This window comes from Sminthopsis crassicaudata, chromosome 3, assembly GCF_048593235.1.
Source record: "Sminthopsis crassicaudata isolate SCR6 chromosome 3, ASM4859323v1, whole genome shotgun sequence".
Lineage (NCBI taxonomy): Eukaryota > Metazoa > Chordata > Mammalia > Dasyuromorphia > Dasyuridae > Sminthopsis > Sminthopsis crassicaudata.
The window spans coordinates 569,704,002-569,715,156 of NC_133619.1; the positions used below are offsets into that span (position 1 = coordinate 569,704,002).

An 11,155-nucleotide genomic window follows, 5' to 3' on the forward strand; every position below is an offset into this window, starting at 1 on the left:
AACTAGGCATCATCACCATCATCATCATCTTACCACCACTTTCACAATTGTGATCATTTCATCATTATCACCGTCACCTTCACCACCATCACCATCTTCATCATTATCATCATTAATATAGGATTATAGATCTAATGCTACAAGGAATCTTAGTAGCTACCAAGTCTTGCTCTTCATTTTTCAGGAAAAAAAACCTGATGGCCAAGCAGGTTACCTAGGTGGTCTTGGGAAAGACTTTCAATGTCAGAAGCAAAATTTGAACCTAAAGCTCACATCTACAAAGTCAGTGCTTTTCCCCCTACTATATCACAATGTTTTGCCATCACCAAATGTCAAAAAACTACTAGCTCATCTATTAAAATATTCAGACGTGATTATTTTACATGTGATGACAATAACTACTTCATTTCAAAACTTGTTTGTTTTTCTTTCATTTGACCAAATCCAATTAGTTTTTAAATGTCTATTTAGTATTACCATTCACAGAAATATAAACATGAAATGCATATCATAAATACAAAAAATAAAATTTCACTGCTCTTTTGGGAGTTTAATGATCACGTTCATCCCCAGTTGCTTCAGGTTAACATTATTTCATATTTTAAAGACATATATGTCTTTATAAAATCATTTACATTATAGTGCCCTAAAACACCATGACAAATATAAGCTAATTAAATGGATTTCCTTTTTATTCTATTGTTCTATGAAAATTTGATTAATTAAAATCAGTCTATATATTAAGTGCCTATTATGTGTAAGATTATGCTTTAGAAGCAAATATGCAAAGAACAAAAGATACAAAGGATGTAAAGAACATTTATGATATAGGCCATGGTTGCTTTCAGGGAGCTTACATTTAATGAGACTGAAAACCCAGCAAAGAAGGCAGCCAAATTAAGTGCAAGTGAGACATTTAAGAAAATTTTCTCTTACCGTATCCTCAGGGAATAATTTTCCTCTTTGATATTTAATCTTTTGCATGAGATCACCTTCATCACAATATTCCATCACAATATATAGGTGTCCATCAGCTTGAATAAATTTAAGATTACTTAGTTAATTATTTCATAAACAATAATACTCAGAAAGGTGGACACTGTATGTAAGAATGAAATAAATTGTTATTTACCTTCAAATGACTCTTTAAATGCAACAATATTGGGATGTTTCATTTTAGCCAATAGAATGGCTTCCTTCCTAGAGTTCTTTACATCAGAGGAAGACTGGAAAAAATGATTTGAAAAGTATGATTCTACAAATATAATCACAAGATGTTTAGTAATGATAATTCACATAATAAAGTACAACAACTATATTAAGATAGGTAAAGAAATTGATGCAAAGGGGGATAAAATGACATTACTATTTGGTAAATATCTTTGCAAGGATTGGAATCACAGATCTCTCAACTCCACAGTCAAAGCTCTTTCTCCTATGAGGTCCTCATATAATGCATTTATATTCTTTAACTAGTTTAGAATCACAGAGCTAATTTAAATGACTTTATACAAATCTACTCATGAGGTCTCCTATGAATTTAATACACGAGGTGCTCTGCGACCGGCATAATAAAACGATAATTCATATATATATTGTGCTTCATGAAGTTGTACAAATATTATCTCTGGGAACAGGCTCAGATTAAATAATTTGTCTTTGGCCATGTACCTAGGTCAAGGGAGGAACTTAAAGCAGTCATAGGTGAATATTAGAACTAGAGCTGGGAGAGAAAAGTATAAAACCTTCATTTTTTAGATGAAATCCTAAGGTCACATAAACTATATAAAGTGGGATTGCAGCCCAGCTTCTCCAACTCCAGAACTAATATTCTTTTTGCTATATCAAGTGAGTGATACCCTGACTCCAAGTCTGGAAGCAGCCTGTGGTAAACTGTGTACTTTAGATAGAATTCACCCATCATACTATATACCTCTGGGATTTTCTCTGCAATAACCAACCAGTGTGTTTTCAGAAAAAAACATGAAGCAATTTTGAATAGTCTGAGCACAACATAAAGGGTAAAGGAAATAATAATGATAATATTAATAAAATCTAGAATTTATATAGCTCTTTAAAGTCTGCAAAGCACTTCCTGGATATATGGTGTCCCAAATGTCTTAGTGAAGTTTTAGGTTATCAAAGCTTAATTTTAAGTTATTAAAGCCTAAAACCGCCTTAAAACATTTGAGACAGCCTGTATTAGCTCATCTGACTCTCATAGCAATTTTGGGAAGATAATTGCTAATATTGTCCCCATTTTATAGATGATGAAACTGAGGCTCATAAAAGTTAAGTGCCTTGCCTATGACCGTGAAACTAGAAAGTATCAGGGGCAATGAAGTAGAATTTGGACTTGGGTCTCCTGATTCTAGTTTTAGTATTCCATCTACTGTGCCATCCTGATGCTATAAATATATACCAAAACATATATGCACACACATATACATACATATATATGTATACATACATAGCTATGCATAATTCCAGTATGCAACATAAATGATGTTAGGATTCTGTATTTTGTGTTTTACATTTTGCATCTCTTCCTTTCACATAGATAATACTGAATTAGCTAGACACCATATAGCACGCTGGTATTTAACACGGCAACACAAACATGCAAAAGAATGTGTTTCCCATAAAGTATTCTAATATCTTCTTAGGAAAAAGAGATGTAAAATCTATATGATGTATCTTACCATTATGAATCTGGCAGTGATTGCCTATTAATAGTCTTACACTAATAACATATTATATATATACACATACACACATATATACATATATATATATAATAAAATGTCAGCAAATGCATATTTTAAATCCACGTAGAGTAAAACACCATTATAAAATACTTCCCATATCCTAATTCCTTTATGCTGTGGGTCAAACACACCATCCCATTGTATCAGGACAAAGTCTATAGAAAACAACCATGTGTTCTCCTTGCTCACCCACTTCAAGATCACAATCGGATGGTGCTATTGGGCAGCACATGTACTGAGTGACCTCTTGCAAGGTCAGGACACAGGACAGCTGGCACAAAGATGGTCATCTGCATCACTGTAGGGAGCATCTACATTGATAAGATCATAGCTCCAGCAGAGTTCTAACTTATTTCCAGGAGTAATTATACTTGAAAAATATTTGCCAAAAATTTCACAAATCTCCAAGTAAAGAATTTAGGAATTCTTATAAGTTACTCTCACTTATGTCCATAATCAAAGTAATAATTTTCCCCTCACCTGTTGATTTTATTACCACACTGTACCTGTCCAACTCATAAAAATTTTATATTAATAAGGCCCAAGAATAGTTATGGGGCATATCAAAATGTAGAGTCAGTTAAGTGGTAAAATAGACAAAGAGCAAGTCTAGAGTCAGGAAAATCTGAGTTCAAATCCAGGCACTTACTGTGCATCCTTAGAAAAGTCACTTAATTCCATTTACCTCAGCTTCTTTATTTGTAAAATGAACTAGAGAAGGAAACAGCAAACTACTCCAGTATTTTTGCCAAGAAAACTCCATATAATCAGACAAGACTGAAATGACTGAACAACACAATACTGAGGCCTATAGAGAAGAAAATTACTTACCCAGCATTAAAAAAAAAGGGGGGGGGTAAGAGTTAAGGAACCCATCACTAATGGCTCCTGCTTCCATTACAGTTACTTCTTTCCACTAACCCACTCCCATGCTGCCTCCCTTAGACTTTCTCTATCTGGCCAGGTACCACTTAAATAAATATATTAACCCTGCTCTTAATTTTTCAACTTAATGAGGAGGTTGGTGACAGCAGGTCACCTCCATACAGCATACACTTTGGTTCTCAAAGCACTCTCACCAGTGTCAGGAAATTTTGGGGGTTTGATCATTCTTTTGTTTCCTTCTGCTACAGCTGAAACACTGAGCAAACCAACAATGGTGGTTTTTTCAGTAAGTTGTGTAAAGGCCACTTTGTAACCATCTACATCCAGATTGATGACATTGTTTTAAAGACACAGCATATATAGAGACCATTTTTTTAACTTTGACACTCATCTTGGGTTCTATTATAAATCTTATTCAATGTAAGTTTGGGGAGTATGAGCCCTTCCAAATATGAGAGTTCATTTCTTAAATAGTTACCTTAGGAAGCCTTATTTCCTTCATCGCATAGTTCTGGTTGCTGTTTTCTTGTCGAACTAAAAGAGCCCGGCCGAAGGAACCCTCCCCGATCACCTTCAGTATTGTGTAGTTATCCATAATGCAGCAGGAGTTGGCCTTGTGAAGATTACATTTCATAGATTATTATCCCAAATCTTACAGACTATTAAAAAAACAACAAAATATAAGAACCAGGACTCAGGTTAAAACTAAAAAACAACAAAAAGCAAATAATGGTCAAGTATGATCCCCCTTGGTGGGTACAGTGAATAATCATCAGGCCTGAATCAAGAATACCAGAGTTCAAATGTGACCTTATACTTCACTGAATCCTGTGTGTTTCCATTTTTGCACATACTAAGCTGGAGAAGAAAATAGTAAACCTCTCCAGTATCTTTGCCAAAAAAAGAAACCCAAATTACAAAGAGTCAGATATAACTAAATTGCAAAACATGATCCCTTTTATAAGATAAAATTACCTTGAATGGAAGAAAAATGCTATTGAAATTTTAAATATAACCAAAAAAGTGAGATTTTTTCTCACTCATTTTTCTTCAAGGTTAATAAGTTCAATAATTTTTTTTTTTTTTTATTTCATGTGATCTATTTTCTATTAGAATTTAGGGATGCTGCTGGGGACTGGACTTGTGATTCTACCAGAATAGGAAGCTCCAAGTCTCAATCCAAAAAGCATTTATTATGCACCTACTATGTGTAAAGCAATATTTTAGATGCTGGGAATATATAAGTTTCAAAACAACTCTTGTCCTTTTGAGGATCCATTCTGATGGAGGAAAAATGTATAAACAAGTCAAGTCTAAGTTCATGATAATTAGAGGAAGGAAGGAGTATGAACAAGTAGGAATTCATGGATGACTTCCCCCAAGAAATGGCACATAAACTGAGACTACAGGATTCTCACGGAGATGAGGAGGAAGAGAAGGGGCAATTGGCATTGGTACACTAAGCCTATACAAAGGAATAGACATGGGAACTAGAAACCCAAGTTCAAGAACAGCAATTGGCTAGAATACAGGATATGCAAAAGATAGTAGTAATGTACAATAAATTTAGAGATACTAGGAAAATCCCTAGAAAAATATATGTAATTTTATTTTATTAAGGACTAATCAGCCAACCAATAGAACTTTCCTATGTATCCTGAGGCAAATTTATCAATGCCCAATGATCAAGGGCTATATACCCACTAACAACTTTTGATTTGGGAGACGATCATTAGATTAAGATTACTAATTTATTTAGGTTTTTTAGGAGTTGGCAACAATTCTAGCAATCAATAATAGAGGGGAATGTCTACTACTGTCACTCTAGCATTCACTTCAACCTTTCAAATGGAACATTAATAATCCTTAAAATGAGGGCCTGGGGGACTGAGAACCAAAGAATCTCTTCGAGAGTCATGAATTCAACATCTGGCCCAGTGAAGGAAGCCCCTTTATGTAATCCCGGGGCGCTGGATTTTAACATCCCTAGAGACTGAATTAACCTCCTCACAAAGGGGTCTTCATCAGTCAAATAGTTTCAAAATTTTTACTACTGATCGAGCCTCCTGTAACTTCACCCCATATTTGCTAATTCTGTCCTGGGAAAATTAGGCAGAATAAATTTAACCCCTCTTCGACAAGGCAGTCCTTAAAATATTTGAAGACATTTATTAAAATGCAATAATTTCACTTTTTAAGGCTCCAGCCTTAGCCTGGAAATCTTTTCTATTATCACTAAGCTTCGTAATTTTTAGGGGGGAAAAAAATCCTTACCATTCCACCATAGGCTCTTACCATTAAACACTAATCGCCGAAAAAATAAAAAAAGGAGGGAGGGGGCTAGGACCTGGGGGTGTGCCTGGAAGCTTGCACCTTACCTCTCAATGCGGAGTTATGGGGCCCGCTGAGGGGGACCACGTAGGACGCTTAAGGTTGTTTAGGAACTTACGTGGGTTTTTTACCCTTTTGTATCACTGTTCAAGGGACCCCCAAGCACTACTTAAAAAAAAAGAAAGAAGAGACCCTCGGGTTTCACTGAGCCGTGCAGACGGTCTCGGAGGCCGCTTCTCGCAGAGCTCACAGGTGCCAAAGTGAAGGGACTCACTCCTGCGGGGCTGCAAGGAGCGGGTGTGGGGGAGGCCGGGAAGGCTGGCTGCAGCCGCAGCCCAGGTCTGGTGCAGGGAGGCTGGCTACATCCGACCGGCCCAGCCAGGAAGGGCCGGCACGCGCTCTCACCCCTTTGTTTCCCCTAGAGAGCTCCAGCGGCCATAAGGCCATTGCTGCAGCTCGTCCTCCCCTCTCTCCCAGGAAGCATCTTTATATACCCTCATGCATCTGCAGCCGAGCTTCCCCAAGGCCGGCGACCCGTAGCCCCTGGCAGCGCTCACGCAGAACCTTCCCAGCTGCGGAGAGATACCTCCCGGTCCGCCAACGGGGCGCGGAGGCGGGAACAGAAGCATCCAGTAGATAGGGGCACAATACTAGTGCGGCCGGGCCCTCGGTGAATTGGCTTTGTGTTTTTTGGATCAAAATCGAACACAAACACAAAAGCGGTAGGGTACTTGTCTTTGAACTAGAACGATTCCGGTATTCCGTGCTGGGTTTAAAGAAAGTACTTCGTATTTTTGCTCAAAAATACCAAATGCCTTTTTAATGTACACAATAATAGCTTAAATTTTAAAGTAGCATTGATGTTGAGTGTTTTAATTGTTTATTACTAGTAATAACAATATTAAATACAATAATATAAAATACAATAATAATTTGTAAATAGTTTCATGTAGTGGGAACTCTCAGAACTCCTGTTCAATTAGATGAGTGCCTGAGACAATAAGCATTTATTAAGCTGTTACTATGTGCCCAGCACTGTGCTAGGTGCTGGGGAATCAAGGAGCTCACAATCCCCAGGAGGAAACAACGTGTAAATTACTAAATACAAACAAGTTCTACACAAAGATACTAACACGAAATTACAGGAAATAGACCTTGGTCAGAACTATCACAGGTGAAAATTTTTCCACGCAGGGAAGCATCGTATTTTCACGTTTTTGTTTGTTTCTTTTTCTCATATTTTCCCCCCTTTTGGTCTGACTTGTCTTGCACATGACAAAAGTGGAAATAGGTTGAAAAGGATAGCACATATTTAATCTATATCAGTTTACTTCCTGTCCTGAGGAAAGGGGAAGTTAAGAGGGAAGGAGAAAAATCTGGAACACAAAATTTTAGAAAAATGAATGTAGAAAACTATCTTTACGTGTATTTAGAAAAATAAAATGCTAATGGGAAAAAAAGAAAGTTTTTCCATGGATTCCTGCAGAATATAGAGGAATTCTGCAATAATCTCTGCAGTGCACAGAGCAGCAGTCCACATAGCAATCTGGCCTCACTCCAACATAGGACAAGCAGCCTAGCTCAAAAATAAGATAGTGAATGAAAAGGATTGCCTTGCCACAGTGAAAACCCAGTCGAGGTCATGTGTATTACATCACTTGTAGGGATTTCACTCAGCACAGTTTCAGGATTTTCTCCAGCAGCAGGTAAGAAGGGGCAAAGACAGCTGTGGTGGGAAAAGATCCAAGGCTGAGGCTTGATAAAATCTTTGATGGGATTCAAAAGAAAAGGATAATGTAGAATTGAACTGGTCTGCCAGTTTCACTTAAACAAAACTATCTTTTTTATCTTTAGTGATTGTTTCTCTCCCTTATTTAGTGAAGAATATAACTTTTCACATATCTGCAAAAGAAATATGATCTACTTACAATTTTTTACAGATATGACCTCTTATAATAGGATCCTGTATGGAATGTATTGTGGGATACGATGTGGAATTAAGATATTGACTTAATTTCCACCAGAATGCCTCCCAGTTTTTCCAGCATTGCCATTACCACGTCTCAGGTCAGGCTCTCATGCCTTGGACTACTGCAATAACCTGTTGGTTGTTCAGCCTATTCCCCACTCCAATTCATCATCCACTTAGCTCAATGTGGACTTCCCAAGGCAGAGATTTGATCAGCACCCTCTTCACTTAACTCCAGTGACTCCTTATTATGTCCAAGACCAAATATGACACTGGCCTTCTTGCTGTTCACTAGACAAGGCAGTCCATCTCCCAATTACTGTTTTCTTAAGTTATCCCTCATTCTTGGAATGTTCTCCTTCATCTCTGCCTCTTGACTTCCTTGGCTTCCTTCAAGTCCTAGCTAAATAAAGTTCCATCTTCTACAGAAAGCTTTCTGCTACCTATTAATTCTAGTGCATTTCTTCTATTATCAATTTATTTTTGAATATAGCTTGTTTGTTCATAGTAATTTGCATGAGGTCTCCATTTGGTTGTGAGGTTCTCTCCTCAAGGATAGGGACTATCTTTTCCCCTTCTTTGTATCCTCAGCATTTAGTGTAGTGTCTGACATGTAGGCATTTAATTGACTAACATGACTGATTGGTATTGAGTAATACATATATTTTTAATAGTGATATGCCATTCGTTTCTTAGCTCTAGTTTCTTCAGTTGTTTAATTTTACATTACCCATCTTATGTTATATTTGTGTAAAACTGAGAGTTTAAAATATCTTGAAACTGTTGTATTATTTTCTATACTTTGTAATTCAGTTAATTTTCCCTTTATGAATTTTTTATGTAAAGGCATTTAGAACATGTAACTTTATTATTGATATTGATTTGTTATCTATGGTTTCTTTCAATATGATGTAGTTTCTTTATCTCCTTTTATGTTGTGAATTTGTTTTTGCTTTGTCTGGTAGCATAGTGGCAGCTGGACAGCTCAGAGGCCAGAACCTTGATTCAGGAAGACCCCAGTTCAAATGTGGCTTCAGACCACTTACTAGCCATAAGACTTTGGGCAGCTATTTAAGCTATTTGCCCTAATTCCTTGAAGGAAATAGCAAATCATTATGATAGGGGTTGAGGTCCCTTTAAGATTCCTTTCTGATTCCCAACCCCCCCCATAGCTGAAGAAGCTAGGATCTTTGATTCACAAATCCTGGTCAAAAGCACCCTTTTGAATTCCAGTGATATTCAGGCTTTCTCAGCCTCCACTGGATCTGAGCTAACTTGAGTTTTCCCAGCCCCCCACTATCTGCTCAGGTTTCCCCAAACCCCACAAAGAGCTTCTTCCTTATCTAAAAACCCATCGAATTCTATTCAATGCTAACCCTGGCCTAAACCATCCAGGAGCCTAGGATTCCATCCATCTTCAAGATCACCAAGACCCCCCATTATAAAAAAGAAAACCCTGGAGTCCACTCTTTGCAGGAGCCTTAATACATGGTGTCCTTACACTGGCCATGTAAGGATTCCTGTCCACCCGGCAACCAGCTCTGGTCCTGGCATATTTCTACCTTTACTCTTACTTCCAAGTCCCTACAATAAACCGTTTTTATCAATCTAGATTTTCGGGCCTGTAAATTCCTTTACAGGGGACTCTGTGCTGTCACTAGACTGCATTTAACTAAGAAACCTTGTGCCAAACCAAAAAGGGTTCCCCCTTTCCTAACTCTCATCAATTACAGCATCTTTGCCAAAAAAAATCCCATGGACAATATCGTCTGTGGAGTCACAAAGAATCAGATATGATCAAATAACAAGAGTATGATAACCCCTGTTTTGTTTTGTTTTGTTTTGGTTTTTTTTATTCACTTAACACATAGTAGATTTTGTTCCAGTCAATTTTTGTTGTTTTTTAAGCTGTATTTCTTGTAAGCAACTAGTTTTTGTTTTCTTATTGAATTATCAATTTTTTTCATTTTATTAGATTGTTTACTCTATTTATATTTAAAGTTATGAGTTAGTCTTATATTTTCTTCTATTTGTTTCTAATGTATTTCCCCCCCCCCTAAATTAGAAAATTCTTTGTTATGCTTCCTTTGTAAATATTATACTTATTGCTTCAATTATTTTGGCTTAAATTACTTTAAAGCAATCCTATTTCTATAGTTTCTCTTTCCTCTCACCCTCAAACTGCCCCTTCCATTTTCTATTCTTTTCCCTAATTTTGGAATTTTAATTCCTTTTTCTTCCTTTTATCTACTCATTTAATTTATCTCTTTTCTGTTAGTCAAGTAAAAGTCAATTCTGATGGACTTGGCTATCTTCAACAATGACGATGATTCATACCAGTTCTAATTGTTCAGTAATAAAGAGAACCGTCTACACCCAGAGAGAGGACTACCGGAACTAGTTACCTTTCTATTTCTCTTGCAAGGCAAATAAACTGTTCACCCCTGGTTTTATTTGTAAGAATGTTTCAAGTGCTTCTTTTTGAATGTCTTCCCTCACCCCACCCTCATTATTAGATTTGCAAAAGTATCTCATCATGGGTTGCATCTTGAGCTCCTTTGTGTTTTGGAATACTTTATTCTATCCTTACCTCATAACTTTTAGTGGGTATATTTTTCAGATTTCCTTTCCTTTATAACTAACTCTTATTTGTAACCAGAATTTTTATATTCTACTTTTTGAGTTTGCAGCAAGCTGTAGATACCACACACTCCATCCCCTGCCAAACCTATAGAAATCTCTTTTCAGTGAGTTTTTAATGTTTAGGAGTTTTGCAATTTTCTTGAGTTCTTCTAGATATATAATCTGTAAATTGTCTTCATGTCATGTGTCAAGATCAATGTTTTTTCTTGTATGAAATATTTTATTTTTACATTATTTCTTTTAAAAATTTTATAGTATTTTATTTTTCCAAATACATGTAGTTTTTAAAGTTAATTTTTCTAAGATTTTGAGTTCCCATTTTTATTCCCTCCTCCCCAAGAGAGCAAACAATCTGATATAAGCTATATGTGTAAGTGATTTTTAAACGTATTTGTAAAAGAAAAATCAGAACTAAAGGAAAAAGCCAGGAGGGGAAAAAAGCAAAAAAAAAGAAAAAAAAAAAGGTAAAAATAGTATACTTTGATCCACACTGAGTCTCTATAGTTCTCTGTCTGAACACCGTTGGCATTTTCTATCCCAAGTCTATTGGAATTATCTT

The 11,155-nt window shown here is 36.4% G+C and overlaps 1 protein-coding gene across 4 annotated transcripts in view; it reads right to left on the reverse strand.

Annotated features, from left to right (window-relative positions):
* Positions 1 to 6,604, reverse strand: part of NEK3 (NIMA related kinase 3) — a 31,075-nt gene extending 24,471 nt beyond the window's left edge. Inside the window, exons 1-4 of one of the 4 annotated variants that reach the window (XM_074304804.1) lie at positions 6,479 to 6,604; positions 4,132 to 4,266; positions 1,133 to 1,226; positions 937 to 1,034 (exon numbers count right to left, since the gene is read on the reverse strand). In XM_074304804.1, the coding sequence (XP_074160905.1) occupies positions 937 to 1,034; positions 1,133 to 1,226; positions 4,132 to 4,266; positions 6,479 to 6,484 (333 nt within the window). In that variant the 5' untranslated portion in view covers positions 6,485 to 6,604. The other 3 variants (XM_074304805.1, XM_074304807.1, XM_074304806.1) reach the window with 3 other exon arrangements.
* Between the last annotated feature and the right edge of the window lie 4,551 nt (positions 6,605 to 11,155).